A 24,398-nucleotide genomic window follows, 5' to 3' on the forward strand; every position below is an offset into this window, starting at 1 on the left:
ACATTTTGCCAATCGCATGTTAACAACTGTGCAAGACGCATGTGCGTGCATGACCAACAATCTTGCAACAGAGTTTCTACTAAAGAAAACCCATCCAAGTTAGTTGCTTATACACACGCATGTGTCTGTCCTGACGCATGCATCATGGTGCATTTGTGTGCAAGTGTTTGGATGCACTTTGGCTATTTTTATTTACCGTTCTAACATGGACATTGACAATGTTAGAATGGTAAATTAAAATATTTCAAAAGTGAAAAAGAAGTGTGTGTGAAGTACAAACAAGAAAGAGAGTGGTCCAGGAGTTAGTTGCAGTTCCCAGGCATTGTAAAATAAATTAATAATGCACTCTCTCAAGTATGCAGTGGAAGAAACAATTTATCTAATCAGAACACTGTGAGACCAGAATGCTCCTTGGCCAGACAAGCATAGTCTTAGGTAGGAAAACCATTGAAACAAAAGCAGACAGCGGACATAGACATAGACACAAATGAGCCAGAGGCAGTGTCAAGCTAAATTTGCCATAATGTTGTGCAGCAATTTTCACTATAGGGATGGCAATGGAAAAATGTTAGCAGCAACAGGAAATTTTGTTTGTGCAACCATGATTTGTGAAACCTGTCATGAAAAAAGGTACAAGACGATTGTAATGGGGTGGACAGCATTCCCTGACCCCAGAGAAGATGTGGTGAGGTCCCAGATGTCAGGATATTTGCAAAGAGAACAAAGCCATAGAAAAAGGGCAGCTATTCTAAGACAAAGATGAGCTGGTTTGAATGTTTCGCGAACTGGACCACGGTGGCTCTGATGCTGTAGGAAAGGATGGGACTTTCGGGGCACACACAAGCAGAGTCCTTAATGATTGATACAAGGAACATCCAAGCAGAAGAAGTATTGGCAGTAGGAAAAGACAGATGCCTGGCAAATTCCATTTGTTGTTTGGTTCCAACTGCTTATAGTACTCATGCGCCATTTGGTGTCCCTGCAGTTTTTGTTTTCTTCCCTTCCCTGAGTTCAGTTTTCTTGCAGTTTCATGATGTCACCAGTACTTGTTCCCTTCTGTCGCCTTTTCAGCTGACTCTTGGTGGTGGTGAAGACTTGTTATGTTTCTGGATGCTCCCCAGTCGCAGAGCAATATTCCTGGTAAAGTCTGAGACTTGTCAACTGCTATAGCTGTAGAGAACAGGGTGAGATTGCTAATAGACACATTTTTGATATTTTGTAACAATGCAGCACTGTGCACCTTCTAACTTTCTGTTGCAAATTCAGGTTCAGGCTGCACTCCAATGGACGTTTAGTGCCGGACCGAGGAAGTCACAACAATCAATACAATGAAATATTGGAAAGCACGTTTGGTCTCACAAGGATGACAGAGAGTATTGGATTTGCAAACCATGAATGTTTTATTAAAAGATTAGGAAAGTTACAAATTCAAATAGTCAAATTAGTTGTAATGCAATAGCCAATGCATTAATCAGTATAGTTCAAAGCCATTCAAAATCACAAATGCAAAGATAAACCATTATAAAGTAAGTTGTCTCATAATAAATGAAAGCAGACTCATCTCCCTTGTAGGGAAAACCCTTTTCAGCTAAGTTAGGAAAAAATTGCAAAGTTTGGGAAGAATGCAGGCAGAATGTGTCAGCGGGAATACCTCCGAAAGACACGATATATAAATCAAATAACACTTTATCTAGCAAGCAGGGAAGGCATCTGTCCATGAGTCATTTATACTCCTTCCGGCACAGAAAAAACATCTGCTCTAAAGGAAGCTAAATGCTATCTGCGTTTTAAGAAGGCTTAAGCCAATCTGCCCTAAAGCGAGTTAAAAAATAATCTACCCTAAAAGGATGCTAAAAGGGGTCTCTCCTCTACTCTAAAGAAAGCTGGAAAGGCAGCTACCCTAAATGAAGTTAAAAAGTAATCTCTGTCTAAAACACTGAGATGACATTCTTAAAACAACAGAATTCTAACATTATCAGTAATATGTAAACTTTCAGAACAGTCAACCATTCAAGTGCAAACAGAAAAGATGCAGTTTCAGTCTAATTAAACTGTGCAAAACTTTCTCACAAGCAGGCTTCAACTGTGACCTTCGAAATTAATAGCTAAGACATGTGCATCATTCATGCTGCTAAAAGAACTATATTCAATTAGGAAATTCCACCTCAATCTCAAGGAAGAAAAAGTTCTTCTCTGTATGAGAAATAAGAAAAATATACATCAAACATTTTCAATGTTGCTTCAGCTTTTGAACAAAAAATAAATGTCCATGTTTTACAAGCAAGGAAATCAACTAACATGAACCATTTTTAAGATACAGTTACTAGCAAGCTCTACACTAAATTCTTGGCCTACTGGCTGCAGCCCACTTTACCATACCTAATCCACCATGATCAATGTGGCTTTATGCCCGGGCATAGCATGAGACACTGCATCAGAAGGGTTCAGGTGACACCCTCTAGGTTGAGTGCGTCCCGTCCGCCAGCTTCACTGCTTCTTGTAGACTTCGATAAGGTGTTCAACACGGTGGGCTGGTCCTTCCTTGAGGATGTCCTTGAACGCGTCGGTCTGGGGAAGTAAATGAGGCATCTTATTGGTGTCTTTTACCAATAGCCCCTTGTACAAGTCTGGTTCAATGGCTTGCTGCCAGTTTCTTCCATATCCAGAGTGGCACACGTCAGGGCTGTCCCCATTACTATTCGCCCTCATGATTGAACCCCTAGCGTGGCTCAGCCGCAGCGATGCCCAACATGGCGGATCGCCGTAGGATGGAGGGCCAGAGCAGAGTATTGCTGTCTATGCTAACAACTTTTTATTTTCCTGGTTGCGCCCCAGGCCTTGGGCCCGCTGTCTTAAAATCCAGATGTTATTTGGTGTGGCCTCTCTGCTAGTCCCGATCAGAGGCAACATCAGCACCTACTTGTGATAATCCAATATCCCAATGAGGTGTCTCTCCTTCAAGTACCTGGGGTTTCACATCTCCCTGACCTCACAAGACACCTCAATTTGACCCGGCTAGTGTCTAAAATGAAAAGCAACATCCAGAAGTGGTTGCAGCTTCCCCTGCATGTGATGGGCCACATCTTCAAAAGTATGATTCTCCCTCACTTCCAATACATATTCCAACACTTTCCACTCCCAATCGTCCCATGCTGGTTTCACATGCTCAACTCTACTCTCGGCCCCTTTCTTTGGTCGGGTGGTTGCTCCTGTATAGCATTTCCCAACGGTCGAGATTCTCCGAATGACAGTGGGCTGGGAAAGGTGGACCGCGAATGTTACTATCCAGCCTCCCAACTAATCATTGTTAACGATTGGCTCAGAGGTGGGTGGGATGATCCAACATAACGGAGAGAACTCTGCTCCTTCGGTTTTGACTGCATTCTGGATATGCTATACGTGCTCCAATACCCTACAGCCTGCCTGACATCACTCGTGTGATCTTCCTTTGCTGGCAATGCGTGCTGCGATTCCTAGGCTGGAATGGTAAATTGACGGGGTGAGCCCCCTGTGAAGGGGACGCTGGCTCTACCACTTAGCCCGCTTAGAGGGTGCCCACAAATAGGATACAATCAGCATTACAGTCCTCGGCGATATTTAGACATGGAAACATATTTTGTCCTTTCAAGACCTACAAGATTGCTACAATCTTAACCAAACAAATTCCATAAATATCTGCAACTACACCACAAACTTTTGGCAATGAGATTCTAGAAGTTAGTTCCCTGGAGGCAAAGCTGCTAATGGGTTGCATAGGTAGAGGCGCCATCTCCCAGGTTTATCGAGCGCTCATTGCTAATACCCCACATGGTTTTGTCACACTCCGACTCTGCTGGGAAGGCTTTGTCGGCTAGCTTGATGAGGCAGATTGAAGGGAGATCAGGCTGGCTCCACGCACCCTGGCTGTCTCCACAGGCCACCGTCTGATTAAATTAAACTATCTACATACGGAGTACCTTACCTCTATACACTTGCACCGCACTGGCAAGATTCTCCACCTGGGCTGCTTTAACTAATCCGAGGCTTCGGTTGATTTTTATCACACAGTCTGGACCTGCCCAGTCGTCTCCAAATATTGGTGGCGAATATGCAGCGAGCTCTCAGGGGCCTTGGAGCTGGATCTTGACCTGACCGCCAAGTTGGCCCTGCTGGGTATGGTTGGTGGCTTCCAGGCTGACCGTGCACTTGTGGGTGTTGCAAGCTAATTGCTAAGAGGGACATTGCCCAGCGATGGAACTCCCCCAGCGCCACGGCCCTGGTAGAATGAAGAGCGGGAATCTATTTACATTGCACGTGGCTGTCCCTGGAAGCATGATAAGGTATGGGGAAGGTGGGGTGCATAATGTGGTTTGGGGATGTAATTGGTCAAATGGGTAGTTACAATGTGAAAGTGAAATGCAGATGTAACTGTATTTTACTTGTTACTTTCAAAACAAATAAAAATGTGTTTTTAAAAAAATACAATCACTAGGACCGTTTAAATTTGAAAAATATGCAGAAAATAAGGCATGCATGTGGCATGTTACTATTAATATTTGTGCACAAAACAATTAAGGACAAATTTATTTCAGTAACTCCTTACTCTGCACACGCTTTCTTATTAATTACTGTGGTTTATGTGCATAAAAATTAACAAAATGCACTGCAGTTGGTCAAGGCTCTGAGCCAGTTACCTTATATACACTTTTAGTACTTTGTCTCTTACATCCTGAGAATCCTGATACCAGTGAAACAGACAGAGCCATCAAGCTAAAAAAACATCAATTCATCTGCAATGTTTTTTTAAAAACTTTTTTAGAATTGTTGAAATAAATCACACAAAAAATTTGCAGAGCAACTTTGAATGGTCAAAGACCACATGCAGTGACCAGTGTCGACCCATGGGCTGGTATATATATGGCTAGGCCTTATTCCTAGAGCCCACTTCACATGGCCAAAGGCCCTACACAGCTGGTTTAGTGGCCTATGGGGCTAGTGCAGGGCCTGCACACAGAGCCCACTATGCATTGCAGATGACAGTATGCAGTGCTTAATTTGAGCTGGTGCGTACAGTTTTCAGCATCAGCACGTAATTGTCAACACCGACACTTATGACAGTCTGTCACATAGTGGAGCTGTCTGTCTAATTTGGAGATTAGCAGAACAGTTGTTTATTAAACATGTATACATTAAAAAGACTGATACCTGCCACCCAAGCCATTCTTATACCTTTGGGGCATGGAATATTCTGACTTGTCACACTTGTAACATTATCATGGTTAGCGGATGTCATTGGCAGCACTGGCAGGAGCAATGGGTGGTGCAAGCTGCAGTGATTTGCTGACGAGGGCCCTGGAACTTCTGTTTTTACAGAGTAAGCACTGACTCTGTTCAACATAGTGGCTTGTTGACGAAGGGGCTGGCACATGTCCTGGTAATTGTAAATACTAGGCATCTACACCAACCTGGCATCTGAATTGTATATGTACACAGTAGGGTTTGACCGTATGCTAGGTTAACTGCTTGGGAGGTTGGGTACAGGGCCTGACGGCAAACCAGTTCTAGTTGCAAACACTCAAAGGCCAGGAGCAGCGTGGGTTGGCAGCACTGGAGGTAGGGTATAGGTCATTTGCCCAAATTCTGCTGCAATAGGCCAAACACCATACACAGTGGGGGTTAGCAGAATGGAGTGTTGGGCATAATGCCAGGCCATGGAGGAGGAGGTCCTGCAGCCAACTCCAGTTCAATGGGGCTTCGTTGCTGAGAAAACAGGGAGCAGGCCAAAGTCTATGCGCAATGAGATTAGTAAAACAGATTGTCGAAGTTCTGGGATATAAAAACAACAGAGTTGGATATTGTGAGGAAGCCCCTGGGGACCGGGAGTCGTGGCACTGTACAGAAACTGACTTGTTACTGCTCTGTGTACAGGACGTGAGCGGCCCCTTTAAACCGTCATGGAGAAACCGGGAGGTGGAGTCCAAGGAGACAACGTCAGCCCGAGCCCTCCTATCAGGGCAGGACGCTGAGATGAAGATGGAAGGAGCCGCTTGCTGGGGCGCGCTAGCCGTAGAACCAAAGAGAGGACCCGACCGAGTCAGCAATCCAGGTCTCCAGCAGTGTTAATAAAGGGGCGGATTTGGGGTAGAGTGCCAACCCAGGTGGACAAGAGACAGATATAGTATATCTTAGCCAGTTGCACATGCATAAATGTTACCATGCACAGGGATACCCTGTGGCCAAATCTTCAACTCAGTGAAGTCAAAGTAGAGAATCTTCACCTGCCTTCACAATGAATGAAGTTACCCATCTTCATCAAATAAATTATACATTTAGCCAACAATCAGTAAATGCATGTGTTAATTTATGCAGTAGATGTGAAAATGTTAAAATATTTCTTCAGCCTGAAAAACTTTTTTTTAAATTGAATGTTATTGATTTGTAGAAGCGGATGACCTGCCTCAGCCAATGGTACTTATTCTAAGGATCCTGAATGAAAGGTAAAATCCATCATGTTCTTTGCAAGAATCCGGTCAGGTGGTATACGCTCTCACTAACTGAGCTGGGTCAGGGGCAGTGTAGGCTCACCAACAGAGACAGTCTATTGATGTAAACAGTACTCCCTTGACGCTCAGGTGATACATATTGCACGTGGGCAATTCCTCATGAATCTGGGGCAGGCTTCTGGTTGGAGGAAGTCATCCTCCATGTAGCTCCCAGTCAGCGGGGCCTTGTGCTTGCCCACCAGGTCAGAGAAGGTCCCTGCTCTCTCTTGGAAAGGGAAGCACCTTGCCTTCCACATAGGACCTTGCAGTAAGGCTTCTCCAGGGTCTTTACTTGTCGCACTCTTCTTTTTGAGCAAAGTAATACAGGGCCCTGGTAAGATTACCAACTTTGGTGTTATTTGGTAAACGTGTTTTGATTAATATCTCTTGCATACATGGAATTCTATTGAATTTGAAGAGTTACAACGTCAAAATGAATTCTGGAAACAAGTCAATGAGTTGTTGAAAATTGTGTTACATTTCCCATCAGGATTGCATCGACAGACAGGTTGCTAATTAGACATAAGTGAGCTTTTTGTGAGTCTGTTCTTACTGACCATCAGGATAACTAATCCTGTTTGCGCTACCTATTTTGCGTTGAGCAAGTAGTAAAACCTCTGGCTAAGCAAGTGGGGCTTCCTATCCATTGCAGGATCTATACTGCCTGCCAGGTGTCTATGTTGAAGCAGTGACCAATAATAGTGGAAACACTTTACTTCTAGATATAGCTAGGTTTAGGGGAGCACCGGGACCTGAGATTTAAGCATGTCTGGCTTCCCTAGTCTCACAATGGTGATTAAGCTATTTGAATAAATTACTGTATTACAGTCAAAAGAAAGAGTACATGCAGACCCCCTTTTTTGTCATTATTTGGCATCAACCTCAATAACCCTCTAAATTCCTATTGCAGTTGCTGCAGAATGATGGTTTTCAGGAGCCTGATAATGTATATAGCAGCAGGGTGGAGGATGATGCCAAGAAAGGCCTAGCGACCCCGGTGAATTACCCAACACAGTATCAGAGCTAAAGTCTCTGGGGAAACCTGGGAAGTGTTTCAGTGGGATCCTCTTCTGTTGATCACCAGTCCTTTGCACCTCTGTGGGGAAGATATAAGAATTCTGCCTCTTCAGTTCCTGGGTCAGCCCTGCACATGGAACCGCCTCAGACAAGGCCTTGACTTTCAACAAGATACGTCTTGTCTAGAGTTCATGGCTTGTCCAGAGATAAATCTACAGTTTTCTACTTTGTTGCCATTACTCATGGCAATACCATATCAGGAGTTGCACTGTCCTGTAATTCCTAAGTGATCTGTGTGCTGTTAAGGTCAGTTGAGGGTTATTTTGATGAGCACATTTAAGTTAAGTAGCTACAGGTTCAAGGTGTTGTAAGTTCAGTATGTTTCTTGAAATCTGGTTATAGTACATGATCTGCGGTTCTTGGTCTAGTTCTTAATGCCCAGTAGTAGCAAATTATTCTGTACCTCTGCAGGAAGCAGCACTCAAGAGGATGTGGCCTAAGTTGGGCTGGGACAGAAAACAGGCCAGCCCACCAAAATATAAGTGGATCCCATTAGCGAATCAGACAGCTAAAAGTAACGCCCCACACTTGCAAATAGGGGAAGTGATGAATTTGTAAAGGCACACTGTAAAGGTGTTTTGTAAAGTATGGAAGAATGCATGCATTTGTGCTTGCTGCAAGAAAGGTAAACAACTTCTGTGTGAGAAAGACGGTTCAAAGCATACACACCAAAGTTCAGTCCCTTTCCCTCCCTCACCCCAACTATATAGTATGTAGCCCAAAGGTTAGACCTCCATTTATCAATGGGATGCCTAATGGCCAAAACATAGCACAAAGTTGTCCCTCTGCTGCCCAAGTTTAGACTTCCCAAAGGTGAAACCCTCCACTGGCCACTTACTCTTCCCAATGCTGAGACCAAACCATCAAGGGAGTAACCTGTGTGTAGTGTGAAGTGTACTCTGCAGTGCTTAACTTGAGCAGGTGGTTGCCAGTGGGGGCCACCGGCACTCAATTTTGGGACCGGCACTTGTTTTTCTGAGAGCAAGAGAGAAAAAATAAAGAAAGCGAAAAGACGAAGGAAGATAAAGACAGAAAAAAACATCAAAAGGAAGAAAGCAGGTCAGGTCAAGTCAGTCAAGTCAGAGGAATTTATTGAGCGCACATATTACCCGGGGGTCTCATGGCGCTAGTGTAAACTCCAAGGGACTGGAGGTCAGATGTACGGTCCATATAGATGGTCAAATAGCCAGGTTTTTAGTTCCCTGCGGAATGGTTTATGGTCAGCGATGGATAGGAGATGTGATGGAAGCTTGTTCCAGAAAGCAGGTGCAAAGAAAGAGAAAGATCTACCACCATTCCTGGCGGTGCAGATTCTGCGAGGGGTAAGCAGATATTTGGTACTTGACCTAAGCGTCCTGCTCGGTTGATACCAGCTAAGTTTTTTGGCAAAGTAGCTTGGCCCATTACCAAACATGTTCTTGTGAACCAGACCGAGGATTTTGAAGCAGATTTGCTTCCTAATAGGGAGCCAATGAAGAGTCTTCAGACTGGGTGCTGAATGAGCTCTCAATGGAAGGTTTAGTACATTTGGCAGAAGTATTTTGCAAAAATTGAAGCTTAGAATAGAGCTCCTCATTTACGGAGACCAGCAGGGCATTTCCATAGTCGATACGACGTATGATTAGTCCTTGGACAAGTGGTTTCCTAGATTCAATAGGGATACATTGAAAATGTTTGCATAGATGACGCATAATGCCATAAAAGATGCTGAGTATGTGATTTATGTGGTTTTACATTGACAGCTGATTGTCAATCATCACTCCGAGGTTACGCACCACGGGCTTGGGAGATGGACAGGGACCCACACAAGTGAGGTAAAAGAGCAGGGAGTATCTGGTAGCGAATCTAAGAGGCAGGAGGTAAATTTAAGACTACGCAGCCTTGGTATGGGCATGCTGACATTTAATTTCTCTGGCCGTTGGCTTCTGAGTAGAGCTTTGGGTACCAACACTCATTTGTTTTTACAAATTAGGCAGTGGTTCGCCCTTGTGCACACAATCACTGCGAAAAGAATACTGTTATCCAAATGTACCAAGTCCAATGGCAACCTCTTCTTTCCTATTCCCTTGTCAGGGGCATAAGGACACCCCCACATCCAACTTGGTGGGGGGGGGGTAGCAGTCATATAGGCATGTAGGGGGCCAGTGTATTGCGAGGGCCCCTCCACCATTCCTTGTAAGGGGCCCCTAAGGTTTCCGTACACCACGGTCCCTCATCTATATCAGCTCGAAGGGCCAGTCCCTCTCACCAGCACACAAAAAACCCAGAGTAAGTGAACCAAATATGAAATGAACTTGGTAGAGAAAATGCAGTATACAAAAGTAGAGATAAACATAGGGATCACAATAGATGCGTCTTTCACTCTAGGGCCCATCTTACCTCCCCACTATCAGCTTGATTGTGTTGGTGCACACACCGTTCAGAGCCAAAGCCAGGGAAACAGCTGGAAGAGGAATGGAGAAGGCAAGAAGAGTCAGAAACAAGATCACTTCTATCAGAGAATACACAGGCAAAGCATGGAGGCAACAGCATTCAAGCGATAAAGCAGATGATATTTTGTCATCAACAGGGTACAAGTGTTTCCTGGATTTAACAGTTTGTGTTTCATTCTCCTGCGGTCACCAAGAGGTAACCCAGCATACTTTGGTAGTCTGGGAGCAGTGGCACTTTAGTATGTCAGAAAATTGGGAGGCGGAGACTGTCACCTGTTAATCTGTCCTTCATCCGCACATCCAAATGTGATGATGACGTGTGTAGTGCATGCAGTGCCAGAGGATTGGGGACAGTTCATGCACCGTGGTAGTCTGACAACCTTGAGGCCATGAATCTGTCACAATTATCATATTCTGCCCTCGTCAGACCAATCATACCTTGGACCTCGTCTTCTCTACTGTTTCCACTCCTGTCAGAAGGCAAAATCCTTAAGCCTAATTAGCAGGAAAAAGTTTGAATTCTAACCTCTTCTGGTCTCAAGTAGAAAGGAACGTCACTAGATAAATCTCCCAACCAATGTGCAGGAGCCCACAAGCTTCACACACGCAAAGACAAGAAATCCAAGCAGAGAAGACATGGAGTAAGACTGAGGCCACGCCTCCTGAGAGCTGTCCAGGTCCTAAGTTCTTTGCATCATGTGTATCTGAGACTGCTCCCCAACCCCTACTGAAAGTTCAACATTTCTTGCATTTATTCTTGGCAGCTGGCTTAAAAGTCATAAACACATCATTAACATGGCTAAAAATGTGAATCATTATCTTAGTCTTATCTGGGAACTTGAACCTTTCTTTCCTGAAAAGGACCTCAAAGAGGTAGTCTGAGCCCGCGGAATGTCTAAATTAGACTATGGGAATGCCATCTCGCTGATATCCTTAAAATGTGCCCCCTCTCTAGCAAATCCTCCCTTCTTGCGGCAGCTTGTCTGGTATCGAGGCATAACCACTTTGTCCACACTTCTCCTGACCTGCAATCTTTGGGCTGGCTGCTTATTGAGCATTTAGTGCATCAGCTCCAACCCTCTGATCGGTCTCATCATGATCTCAAGAGGTTCTCCTCAACTTCGTAGCTCAGACACCATTTTTATGTGAAATTCCAGTCTTCAACAAATGAACATACCTTAAACCAGTCATTTCTTGTGTTCTGGTTTTGATGTGTGGACTGCAATCCTGCAAGCTAGGCCCACCTTTACCTCCTTTCCAGCATTAAAAAAAGATTCAAAAGAACACCTTATGGACATTCATTTCTTTTCTTCATCCTTATAGTGACAGGACTGGTTCTTTTAGGTGTGTGTCCCTTTGAAGGGTGTTTGTACATGCATCTCAGCTTTATAATTGTACAGCATTTATGTGCATGCTCTAGTTATAGTCTATTTTTACTAGATATACAAATTGTTCAAATTAAAGCTATATTTTGTGAGCTCCAATTTGCTGCCTGATGGCTCCTTTTTGGATAATGCACTGTTGAGCAATTTGTATTTTATAATTTACTGCTCCAGAATGTACGTCTGCATCTAGGAGCGGAAAATTTAAAAGAAATGCCTGCAGCAGTATCAGGACTCCAACGTAAGCATGCATGGTGATGCATGTACATGTTTACATCATCATGCTTGGGCTGGTCATGCAGTAAAAAAAGATGTCCGCTACAGCATCATGGTCAATAAGTGTGTATGCTTGGCAATGCATGCACATGTATACATCATCAAGCTGGAGCAGACTATACAGTAAAAAAAAAATGTTCACTACAGCCTCCTGAGGTATATGTGCACCTGTAAGGTTATGCATGCACGCGTACACATTACCATGTTAGGGATGCCATTTTCAGATTTATTTTTTGCCAATGCAATTCTGCTTCAGCAGCCTTTTTTTTCTTTTTACCGATTCTGTTCAGGATTAACAACAACTCTGCCAAAGTCAAAAGGCCGGCAGCAGCACAACCTATTAGATTTTGCCAATGCTTGTTTATATATTTTTTGTAATACACTTGTTTCTGAGTGGTGAGGTCAATAAGCCTAAGCAAAATGACAATTAAGATAAACAATATCTCAACAATAATTTATTTTTCATAAAGCGAGTGAGCCCCAAAGTTTGCAACAGAGAGCCCTAGTAGGGTGACCAACTGTCATCGGTGCAAATTGAGGACGGTAAGTTTAAAAATTCAGGACAAAGGGTCAAAATTCAGGACAAAAATTCGGGGCAGAAGGTCAAAATTCAGGACAAAATGTCGGGACAAAAGGTGCGTTTTACAGACACATCAGAGGAGGTTGTGCGATAGTATATAAGTAAGTAAATAGACAACCACTTAAGTACATGTCAAAACAAGTTTATATTAGCTCGAGATAATTGTGCACTTCACAGTTTTTCAGTATGAATCCATCTTTGAGCAACTGTGTAGGTCTTTTTGTGGTATTTCATATGATAATTATCTTTTTATATGGTTACTGCAATGGGTTGACCAGTCTGCTATTTTGTTTACAATTCATGGTCCTGAGCAGGCATGTTTGGTGAGAGAAGTAGTCGGGAAGATCAGCTCGAATAGACTTTGTTACTGGCATCTCATATCAGAGTGCCATTGTGAGATGTAAAGTGGCACGCATAGTTGAACTAAAGGGAGGACTGCTGTGACTAACCCACTGTAGGGAACGCATTATAGGTGTTTCAGAAAGTGGAACTTAAAATATGGAATCTGGCTTTGCTTATGGGAACTGACAGAAATCACAAGGGTGCTTTTCCCTGTAGCTTTCTTAAAGAAGGCACTGTCGATACACTATTACATAGTTTATTTTTGACACCTTGCCTATTGCTTCAAACACAATATACATCTCAAGGACAGCTCATGGCACTATGAGTCTCTCCCTAAAAACTTACACCTAAAACAAAACATGAAAATATTTACAATTACTAGTTTAACATTCAAGTAGCAGTTGGGTGTCACTCAAAATGTCATATGCATGATGTATAGATCCCTCACATAAGCACACCACAAATACAGAATAGTTACACATAGGCAAGGGAGTAGCCAGAAAATTGAAATACCTCCCACTTTGAACTAAAACTCTTATGGCACCAAGAAAGCAAAGTAAGTCATCACAACCCTCCCCAGAAGAGCTATCTTGTCCAAGGCTCTAGCCATTCATCCTTCCATCAAACTCCTGATATCCACCATTTCACATTTACATTCTGTCATCCATTAATTCTTTCATCCATCATTCAGTCTTTCACCATTAATTCTGTCCTTCAATTTGTGTGCCCATCCATATTCAAACCTATTCACCCATTTGCAAATATGTCCATCGTCTATCCTTCCATCCATCATTCACTCATCCATCCCTCTATCCACCCTTTCACTCATCCATTCATCATCCATCCATCCACCCTTTCATACAATCCATTATTTCACTCATGTATCCACTCTTCCACCCATGCATCCAATTACTCATCCATCCACCCATTTACCCTTTCACCCAATCCATCCTGTCACTCATCCATCCACTCTTTCACCCATCCATCCATTCACTCGTGCATCCAACTGTTTACCCTTACACCCATCCAGCCATCCTTTCACTTACTCATTCATCACCCAGTCACTCATCCATCCACCCATTCACCCTTTCATCTCATCCATCTATCCATCCTTTCTTTCAGCTCTCCACCCCCTTTCACTCATCTATGCAATCTTTCACTTGTCCATCTTTACATCCTTCTTTTCACTCACCCATGCACCCATTCGCCCATCCAGTCTACCAATCACCCATCCATACTTTCACTCATCCATCCATCCTCCCTTTCTCTCTCCATTCCGCTTTCACTTAGCCACTCATCCTTCCATCCACCCTTCACCCCACACCATTTATCTACTCATCCTCTCATGAATCCATCCATGGACCCTATCACTCATCCATTCTTTCACTCATCCATCCATCGTCTCATCCATCCACCCTTTCACTCATCTATCCAGCCTTTTGTCTATCTACCCTCCCTTTCACTCACTCGTCCAACCTTACATCCACCCTTTCACTCATCCATCCATCCACCCTTTCACTTAACAATTCATCAATCCATCCATCATTTCACTCATTCATCCACCCATTCACTTGTCCATCATCTACCCTTTCATTCATCCATCCATCCTTTCATTCATCCATCCACCATTTTACCCATACATCTACCCTTCCACCCATACATACATCTATTTTCCCTCATCTATCCTTTCTCTCATTATCCATCCATTCACCTTTTCACACATACATTCATCCTTTCACTAATCCATCTAGCCATTCGCCTATTCCTTCATCTACTCAGTCACCCACCTTTTCACATTAATTATGAGCTGAGCCTTTGTCTACTGAGTTGCAGACAGAAGAGGCCCATCAATAACTCCACCCTTGATGTAGTTCCTAAAGCATTGGTGGGGTAGGGTGGGGGTAGGGTTCACTATGCCTGTGCGCATTGGAAATATGAAAACTTTGAAGTCATGAGTCTTGCATGTTGCACAGTGCCAGGATGTAAGGTGACTGTGACATGGTGTTGTTTCCTGGGCTTTAAGTGGGATGAAAAAACTGGGGGGTCTCTCCAAGGGGCATGTCTGATGTAATTAAGGGCTTGACTTAAAACACCTATGCTAAAAACCTGTGCTTAGCATAGTGTGCTACCCACTGGTATTCTCCTACTTCTGTTATTGCATCCAGATATATAATACATTACACATACAACAAGCCAGGACTATTTGCTTTGTCAATGGTTTAGAGTTGCATAAAATAAAAATGCAACAATTATGGCTTTGTTGTTCATAATACTGAAAATGCTTCGGTTCTAAAATGATGAGGCTGTGAAAGAACTATAACCCCTTCATTTTAACTTTGTTTTGCCGGCTTCTTTTTATGAACTGCAGCATGGGCGTTTTTGTAAAAAAAAAACTACATTTTTCCATCTGACCGAATGGCCTGCCTTAGACCGAGGCAAGAGGAGGCCACCACATGCTGTAACAGCCCAGACTGGCCCATTGTCATTCTGTATGTGACAATCAGCCGGCTTACAGAATGAGAATGGGCGGGATGCGGCTGCTCTTGCGCTCAGAGGATGAGTGCGAGGCGGCCCCATCAGGGAGCTGAGGCTTCTCGCAGGGGAACAGCGCTCCTCCCTTCAAACTCCAAAATTACGGACAAAAGGCATCTGTGAAAGGGATCATCACGGACAACGGACGTGAGATCCAAATAATGGACGTTCGTGAAATTTACGGACGGTTGGTCACCCTAATCCCTGGCTTCAGGACGATTCTTGACCTTGCGATGTACAGTTCATCTTGGCTAAAGCCGACATGTAGGTGTAAGGGTAAGGGTGCTCTGCTGTCCATGGTTGTATTCCTGCTCTTGTAAGGTGCGGAGAAGCCTGAGGACCTCAGAGCACAGTTTCTGCTTTGTAGTGTGAAGTTTGAGAATCAGGGACCTAAGTATGTACAGTTTTCACCTGTGCAGTAACATGGAGCAAATATATTTTGCACTATTGTTGTTAGCATAATATTTATTAGAGCAGAATTGGATTATTTCTAAGAAGTTTCAGGTGACAGATGGGTATCAGAGCACTTTTGAGGCACACAATTTGCCAATCATGAAGGAGTCTTTTGAAAGACAGTTTGACAATATAGGTACATGTAGCAGCATACAGGCGAAACACATCTGAGGGGGGGAGGGGTAAGGAAGGGAGAAAAAGGGTGGTGAGGAAGAAGGGGGTAGAAAGTTATGCTTTTTAATATAAATGACAGAAGAAAATAGTACTTAGCTGTTGTCTCAAGGCCAGTAGACAGAGTTGTGTGGAAACTAGCTTACGATCTGCCTGTATCATATTTACATATTTATTTATTTATTTATTTATTTTGCGATTTATAAAGCGCCTGGTGACCCGTAGGCATCCCCGCGCTATACCTTTGTGTGAACCCAGAGAGGAGGACCGAGTGAACTATTTGGGGAACAGGAAAGTTTTTAATTTTTTTCGGAAAAGAGCGTGACAGGGTTCCAGACGCAGGTTGCGAGGAAGAGAGTTCCAACCTACAGAGGCCTTGACAGAGAAACGTCGGCCACCGGTGCGTGCCTTCTTAAACCTAGGGACTGTGGCCAGATGTTCGCCGTCAGAGCGGAGGAGTCTGGAGGCCCTGTATTCCTGTATTTCCTTTTTGTTAGCAACCACATGTGTAATCTTGAAAGTATGAACCATTTTGTCATATATGTATTTCATTTTGAATCAGCTTGAAGATTGTGGCATTGAATGTGCTTGCAAACCTTCATTGCCAGTTTTGTGTGCACGAATATCTTCTCTTCACACCTGTTTTGCATTTCCTTGAGGGGGAGATCCTGACTCCTGAACATTGGATACGTTTTTGCTGAGAGTTAAATGTTTCTGGCAAATGATCATCCTACATTTACTTAAATTGAGAGAAAATATATATATACTAATTGATTTTATCTGAATTTTAGCTCTGAGCTCCACCTGGCCGCTTTCAGTGAGAGCCCTTGTCAGTTCATTAAACACTAGCTTGTCTTTAGGCTTCTCCTTGGGTTGTGCTTTATTCTTAACAGTTGTTTGCAGGGAAACACGGCAAAGCCGGTTTGCCTTATGGGAAGAAGTGAGAGAGCTTTTGGGCTACGTTCCGGAGAAGTGACCAGGTCTTTACTAAAATGGCTGCCCAAACGATAACCAAGACGTTTCCTCTTCAGCAGTGTCAACAAACCGAAGGCTTTACTTAGAGGTTGGTTGGTGGTAATTGATGATCTGTCGGGAAATGGCAACTCCTCCTTCTATGTCGGCCATGGTTGAACTGCTATGCTAGGAACTGTCTCCATGCCGGGTCCCAGGCAGGGCCGGCTTTAGTGCTGGTGGCGCCCTGTGCGACAATGTTTGTTGGCGCCCCCCCCAATGACCATCTCCACCACGGATTCTCTCACTAGCACCCTTTAACAGTGACCAAGTCACCATAACCACACTCTCTCAGATGCATTGAATCAGTTATATAGCGCCACTCATACCAGTGTAGGGTGTCCGAGCACTTTGCATCACACACACATTACACAGAGACAATCAATCATACGTATGTAAATACGTGTATAGGAAATGATACATAAGCCAAAGGACTGAAAGTGTAGGAGTCACATGTCATCCATACTGGTAGGCAGTATAGTTTGAGTGCTTGGTGTGGAGAAGCACAAACGCAGAGTCGAAAAAGAAACAGCATAGTTGGGACTTTTCTTTAAGAATAAGAATCGATTTCTAGCCAAATTAACCCTTGTTGCAACATTAATCAATGTTCTAATAATGTATATTTTGCGGTGTGTATGCAGTTCTGGGATGAAAGTTAATAGCTCACTATTCTATATTAGGACTTTAAGTTATAAATTGCAAGTAACAAAAGGATGTCTCTTTTGAAAGCAGTAACCTGCTGATCTCTTCACATCATATGCACTCTGTAATCTACTTGGTACATGTTCTTTGCAGCAGGCATATTAGCCCTCTGCACTAACTTCACCTAAGTCAAAACCTCAACTATACAAAAAGCTGATCTCTCTCCAGGAAGATAATTAATCACACGAGTTTTCTTGACATTTATGTGAGGCCTGGTAATTGCCGGCGGAAAGAAGCGCTGCAGTAGGTGCTTCAAAAGCTTTATAAACTTTCAAACACGGCGCCCCCAGGAAGCCAGCACCCGGTGCGGTAGCACCGGTCGCACCACCCTAAAGCCGGCCCTGGTCCCAGGCAGAGCAGCATCTGCCCCCGTCATCACGAACTGGTGACTGTCAAAATGCTAGGATACTGACAGTATGCCTCCGCCTCAGGGGGACTTCTTCAATGTCGCCATTGATAGGAAAAAAAACACGAAACATCATAGGGGCTGGGAGTATTCAGCCAGAGGATGCCATTGCCGCACCCCCCACCCCAGCCCCGCGCATCCCCCTCAAAAATGAACACCTACACTTAATTCCAGCTCACTGAAGCAGGTGTCAGGCGCCGCGCTTTCACTGTCCACAAACCTGCAGCTGGGGACAGCGCCGGAGGGGCGCCTCGAGGGAAGAGCACATTTACTCGTTTTCAAAGCAGATTATCGTCTGCGCTGCTCACTTGATGGAGCAGACAACGGATGGCGCCGCTCTGCTTCCCGCGCCCCGCTGCGGGCGCCGAGGACAGGCGAGAAACATGATGGCACTGACAGGATATCGAACCATCATCCGGTAACGGCGCGCGCTCCTCACCGCGGAGGGTGCACCGATGCTCCGGACAGACGAGGACGGGCCGTGTGCTCCTTCTGCTTATGAGACAATAAACTGCCTCCAACCTTTTACCTGCGTTGTCTTGGTTTAACATTACACTTCCAACAGAGGGGCAAACAGAGGTGTGCCGCGAGCTCACAAGGCTATCGTGTGCGCGGGAAGTGAAACGGCCTCCCCTGTAGTCATGCTCATGTGCACAGCCGTGCAAAGACAATCATGCGGCTCATGTAGAGCGCTCCAGTGGCCTAGGGCCGAGCCGCGCTAAATAAAACCGCAAAAAAACAGGAAAACAGCTTTCAGTCATTATGTGGTACTGTAGCCGTGCTATTACGACGCTGCAGACGTGATGACGTGCACGTGGCAATGCAATGTCAATCTCACGGTCATGCTTTGCACACATCTGTCCAACAGTGAGAAAGCAGTCCTGATTTGTAAAGCAATGCAAAAGCAACCATGCAGTCATAATGCCTCTGTAGCAGTGCAAGTAAAGCAGAGTTTGTGTCAGTGCGATGTAAATGGCAATGCAAGGATATCCGTACAGAGCCATTCTGAGCCATACTGTCAAATGGTAAGGATGAAGCCATGCTGGGTATAGCCAGGGCCACTGGAAGTATGTGCTTCTGCAGCTTCATTCACAAATTATGGATTTGCTGCATGTGCCACATAATCCATCGTGCAGCTGCATAATCGGCAGATAAAAAAAATGTTTGTAGCTGAAACGGATCAAAAGTTACTAAACACGTAGTGTTATGTTTTCACATACAGTGAAAGCCCATCAGCAAAGGGTAACAGGTCATCTTTCAGTTGCTAATTTCTGCACTTGGTTGATAAACTTCTACTAATGAGGTGAAATCTTTTCCCAAACACTGGGTGGGAGTGAGACAGAACATAGGCCCGTGCACCAACATGTAAGTACAAATGATTCATAAGAATAGCATTGATAGCCTATGACAACCTGTTTTTCATATAAGCAATCTCAGAAACCAGTGAGAGCATCTCCTAATGTTGAACGTGGGAGTATTGCGAATGTTCGAATCCATTGTGGAAGTAAAGCACACTTTGGAAGCTTTAAACAGTGTCCAGCGTTGACGTGTGTTTTAAGTGTAACAGGAAAGGGCAGTATGCTCAAGTGCGCAGAGCGAGCATTACTGGAAAGTAAAATTCACTGCAGGTAGTTAAAGCAGTAGAGGAAGAGTTAGAAGAATGGGGTGATGGTTACATTCTGATGGTTAGAGAAGGACAGAAAGCCAAAGAGGAAAACGTTGTTATTCAGCAAGTGGAAAAAATGCAACCACCTAATTGTAATATTTCAATTAATGATCACAATATTAACATCATGGCAGATTCTTGTTTGCAATTTACGTTGATAGGTACAATAGAATTAGAAAATTTCCAGCAGGTGACATTGGAAGAGTCACACATTCAATTGTTTGTGCATGGAGGCAAGAGAGATGAGGTTGGGGGAACGTTTAGGGTTAAATCTGAGTTTCAGAACTATTGTACTCGAGGTGAAGTTTATGCAGTGAGAAATTATTCAAATTTGTTAGGATGGGACAATCAAGGAGAGCTCAATATTCTTGATGCTAATCACCCTGAATTGGTGATAACCAAAGACACGTTACTAGCTTAATGTTTAAGTGCTGTTATTGTGGAAAATGATGTTGAAGGAGGGAAATGGATTGACAAATATCCGATGCGTTTTGTGATCGCCTCGGAAAAATACAAGTTTTAAAGCATTGCGTTGTTTTGAAGAGTAATGCTGGCCTAGTAGTACACACAGCACATTTGGTACCTTTGTGTTTAAGACGTGTGTTGAAGGAGGAACTGGAAAAACTGTGCTCACTGTCTATAATTGATCACAGTGAGGATTCCCAATGATTGTCACTTGTGGTATTGTCAGGTAAGGCTGATCAATCATTACATTTAAGTGTAGAAAATTGTATTCTCAATTGCCGTATTTGGGTGGACAGCCAGTCAACACCTAATATCAACGAAATGTTGAAACATGCTGCAGTTTTTAAATCATTGTATACGTCTGCGGTATATCATCAAATAGAGTTACATCAAGACATGAAATAACTCACTTTGTTTGTGACATCGGAGGGTGCCTTTCGCTATATTTGTATGCCGCTTGCCTGGCATCTGTATCCTCCGTGTTACAAAGGGGGATCAATTCTTTGTTCAGAGAAGTTGAACGGGTAGAATGTTTCCAGAATGACATATTAATTTTTGGCACGGATAAAGGTGAAGATGATGCCAGGCTGGAGCAGGTATTAGAGATTTTGAAGCAGAGTGGAATGACACCATGGAAAACAAGCACAAATTTGCCCAGTTAGGGGCTGATTATCTTGGCCATCATGTGTCTGCCAGTGGCATACAGACTAAGGTAAAAAGCTTGAGTGCTACTGATGATGCACCTTCACCTCTGGATAAAGATCAACTAAGACCCTTATTAGGATTAGCTGAATCCTATGCCAAGTTTATCCCACAGTTGGCAAGTAAAACAACTATTCTTCAAGAACTATTAAAGAAGAATGTCAAGTATGTGAGGTCAGAGAAGTGTGAAAGGATTTTTGATCAAATCAAAAGAAGTAGAGTGTCTGACCAACCTTTGACATCTTTTGACACGAATGATGTTAGCATTGTAATGACTGATGCCAGCAATGTTGGCTTGGGTGCGGCATTAATGCAGAAACATAGTAATGGGAGGTGAAGAGATAATTGCTTTTGTGTTAAGGGCTTTGTATGGAGCAGAAGCGACACACTCCACTACTGAGAAAGATGCTGTAGCATTGTGCTGGGGGTGGAGTATTTTTTAAACTCCCTGTGGGGCAATGAGTTCATTTTACGCATAGATCACAAGTCTCTTGTGGATTTGTTTAGCTCCCTTTAAGGTGGAAAAGCTTTTCCTTGCATCCTGAAGTGATAGTATCATGTGCAGGAATTCCAATATAAATTGGAGGTGGTGTCAGCTGCAAGTTATTTTGCTGTGGATTGTTTATCTAAATTGCCATTGAATGTCGAAGAAAATCAGATTGATGACAACATGGATGAGATGGACATTGTTTGCATGGTAAATGTGGTCGGTGAGGTAGTGAATGGTGCATTATGCACGAATGAATGAGTACAGTATATACCAAGGCTCATGAGATATTGTGTGAAGTGATGGAAATTGTAAGTGGTTGGATTAAAAGTGTGATGAGGCGCTTGTTACATTGGTGAAAGTTGGTGATGAGTTACCGTTGGCTGATGTAATTTTGAGGCAAAAGGGACTTTTGGTTATACGTATGTGTTTGCGCGGTATGGCACCCTCCCTCACATATAGAGGCCAGGTGGAAATTAAAGTGCTGAAACGAGAAATAAGAGAGAACTTGTAAAGGCCAGGTTTAGATAGGGCAGCAGAGTGTTTTGTCAAAGATTGTAATGCGTGAGGCATAGCGATAACACACTGGTGACTGTACTTTCTATGGTTATGCCCATTAAGCTCCATCTATGTCCTGAAGAAAACTTGCTTTGGGTATTTCTGGCACTTTTGGAGTCTTAACAGTACCTACAAATGTGCTTTGATACTTATTGATTATTTGTCAAAGGGTCCAGAGGTCGAAATGGTTTAAAATGTGCCTACCTGTTCTGTAATAGAATTCCCTCGCAAAGTATTTTCACAGTACAGTTATCCTGAAGAGCTAGTAATCGACAATGGTACTCAATTGGTGCCATTGGAGATGAGAGCATTTCCTCAAAAATTAGGACTATCAGGTCATCTCTTTCTCATCCTAGGAGTAATTGTTTGGTGCCGATGATCAATCATGTTTTAAAAGATCAGTGGCAGTTGGCATTAGCGAACAGCATAAACTGGATGCCACTTGTAACAGATATGTTGTGGGCTTTTAGAGCTACACCACATAGCATCACTGGTGTATCAAATTTACCCTCATGAGGGCATGGCACTGATTTTAACTGGGGATGACTGGATCATAAGTCTGTGAACAGTGATGTTATTGGCATAGTGCTGGATGCACAGAAGGCATTATTGAACACCTCTGGATGTCAGAATGTTAAGAGTTGATAGCTAACATTGAGGACTGAGTCCGACTCAAGAAACCAGTTCACGTGAGCAACGGTTAGTTGAAATTTTCTGCACCCGTATGGGTGGTCAAGGCATGTGACCGTGTTGCAGTGGTGGAAGGAGGAAAAGTGGGGAACAAAAGTAACATTTCTGTATTCCCTCCCAAGAACGCCTCGGATGTGCGCTCCAGGTTGTGTTATGAGGGAAACAAATTTTCCAAGTGAAAGTGAGGAAACAGATGTTATATGTGAAAGTCCAGGTGAGGGTGAGGTTGTGAGGCTTGGCTCCACTGCCCGGAGCGCCTCAACTAGGGTAAGAACAGTGCCTGTGCTTTACAAGGAAAAGTTATCAGGCTCTAGATAATTTTTATTGTATTTGTTGTTTGTTTTGCACCTGTATACATGCTCATTTAACTTATATTTGTTTTTGCATTTTGTTCCAAGAGTCAATAATGTAATTTGTTATTGCAATTTCTCAATTTATTTTCTCATTGTTTAAGGAGGGGTATACATGGAGATGTCATCATAGTGTCTGCATTCTATGCTCTGGAATGTGGGGGAGATGTGTGTGCTTGAGGATGCAAGGATCAGTAGTTACTACACTGAGGGGCCGATTCCGATCTGGGTCGGACAGCTCTCTGAGAGCTGTTCGTAGCCTTACCTTGCGACCGACTCGTACCCGGAGCCGGTCTGTCCGGGCGATGAAGTACGATGCGCATAACTGACACAAATCCGACCGACACGTAGACTGTTATTCAAGCTTCATTTTCCGTACGAACCGTACCTCCGAACGCCGAACCGAGTCGCCCGGAAGCAGTATCCACAGCAGTTTCTGGCCGGACAAGTACGATGCGCAAATCATACACGCCGGACAGGTCGCCACATACAGCACGTCACAGCATCCGGAAAAGAAGCATATCAGGTACGATTCGTGCCAGAACAAAATCCACGGCTACGAGACGGACCAGCTAGCAACGAATACGAGACGGAGCAACAAGCAGCGTGTACGAGACGAACACATCATGAATCCCATCGCGCAGGTCATACCAGTACTGTACATCTATGACCGGATCAGGAACAGATGAGGACGGCGCAGACGGTAAGTCAGACACCCACCCCACAAACAAACGACAAGTACCCACAAAATGTCACACACACCCAGGGGATCCATATCCTGGCCACTAGCAACAGGCCACCATAGGGGTTGCATGGCCATCACCACTACCACCCCCACTCATAGGGGACCTGTTGTTCATCACTCCTGTCACCCCCACCCATAGGGGTTCATGTTGCCCATCACTACTGCCACCCCCACCCATAGGGATTATGTTGCCCATCACTCCTGCCACCCCCACCATAGGGCTTATGTTGCCCATCACTCCTGCCACCCCCACCCATAGGGGTTCATGTTGCCCATCACTACTGCCACCCCCACCCATAGGGCTTATGTTGGCCATCACTCCTGCCACACCGACCCATAGGGCTTATGTTGCCCATCACTCCTGCCACCCCCACCCATAGGGGTTCAAGTTGCCCATCAATCCTGCCACCCCCACCCATAGGGCTTATGTTGCCAACCACTCCTGCCACCCCCACTCATAGGGGACCTGTTGCCCATCACTCCTGACACTCCCACTCATAGGGGACCTGTTGCCCATCGCTCCTGCCAATCCCACCCATAGGGGTTCATGTTGCCCATCACTCCTGCCACCCCCACTCATAGGGCTTATGTTGCCCATCACTACTGCCACCCCCACCCATAGGGGTTCATGTTGCCCATCACTCCTGCCATCCCCACCCATAGGGCTTATTTTGTCCATCACTTCTGCCACCCCCACTCGTAGGGCTTATGTTGCTCATCACTACTGCCACCCCCACCCATAGGGGTTCATGTTGCCCATCACTCCTGCCACCCCCACTCATAGGGCTTATGTTGCCCTTCACTCCTGCCACCCCCACTCATAGGGCTTATGTGGCCCATCACTACTGCC

At 44.3% G+C, this 24,398-nt stretch overlaps 1 protein-coding gene across 1 annotated transcript in view; it reads right to left on the reverse strand.

Moving 5' to 3' along the window:
• PLPP4 (phospholipid phosphatase 4) overlaps positions 1-24,398 on the reverse strand; it is a 779,443-nt gene that overhangs the window by 321,613 nt on the left and 433,432 nt on the right. Inside the window, exon 4 of the mRNA XM_085602798.1 lies at positions 9,978-10,041. Coding sequence (XP_085458924.1) covers positions 9,978-10,041 — 64 coding nt within the window. The remainder of the gene's footprint in view (positions 1-9,977; positions 10,042-24,398) is intronic.

Source organism: Triturus cristatus, chromosome 1_2, assembly GCF_964204655.1.
Source record: "Triturus cristatus chromosome 1_2, aTriCri1.1, whole genome shotgun sequence".
Lineage (NCBI taxonomy): Eukaryota > Metazoa > Chordata > Amphibia > Caudata > Salamandridae > Triturus > Triturus cristatus.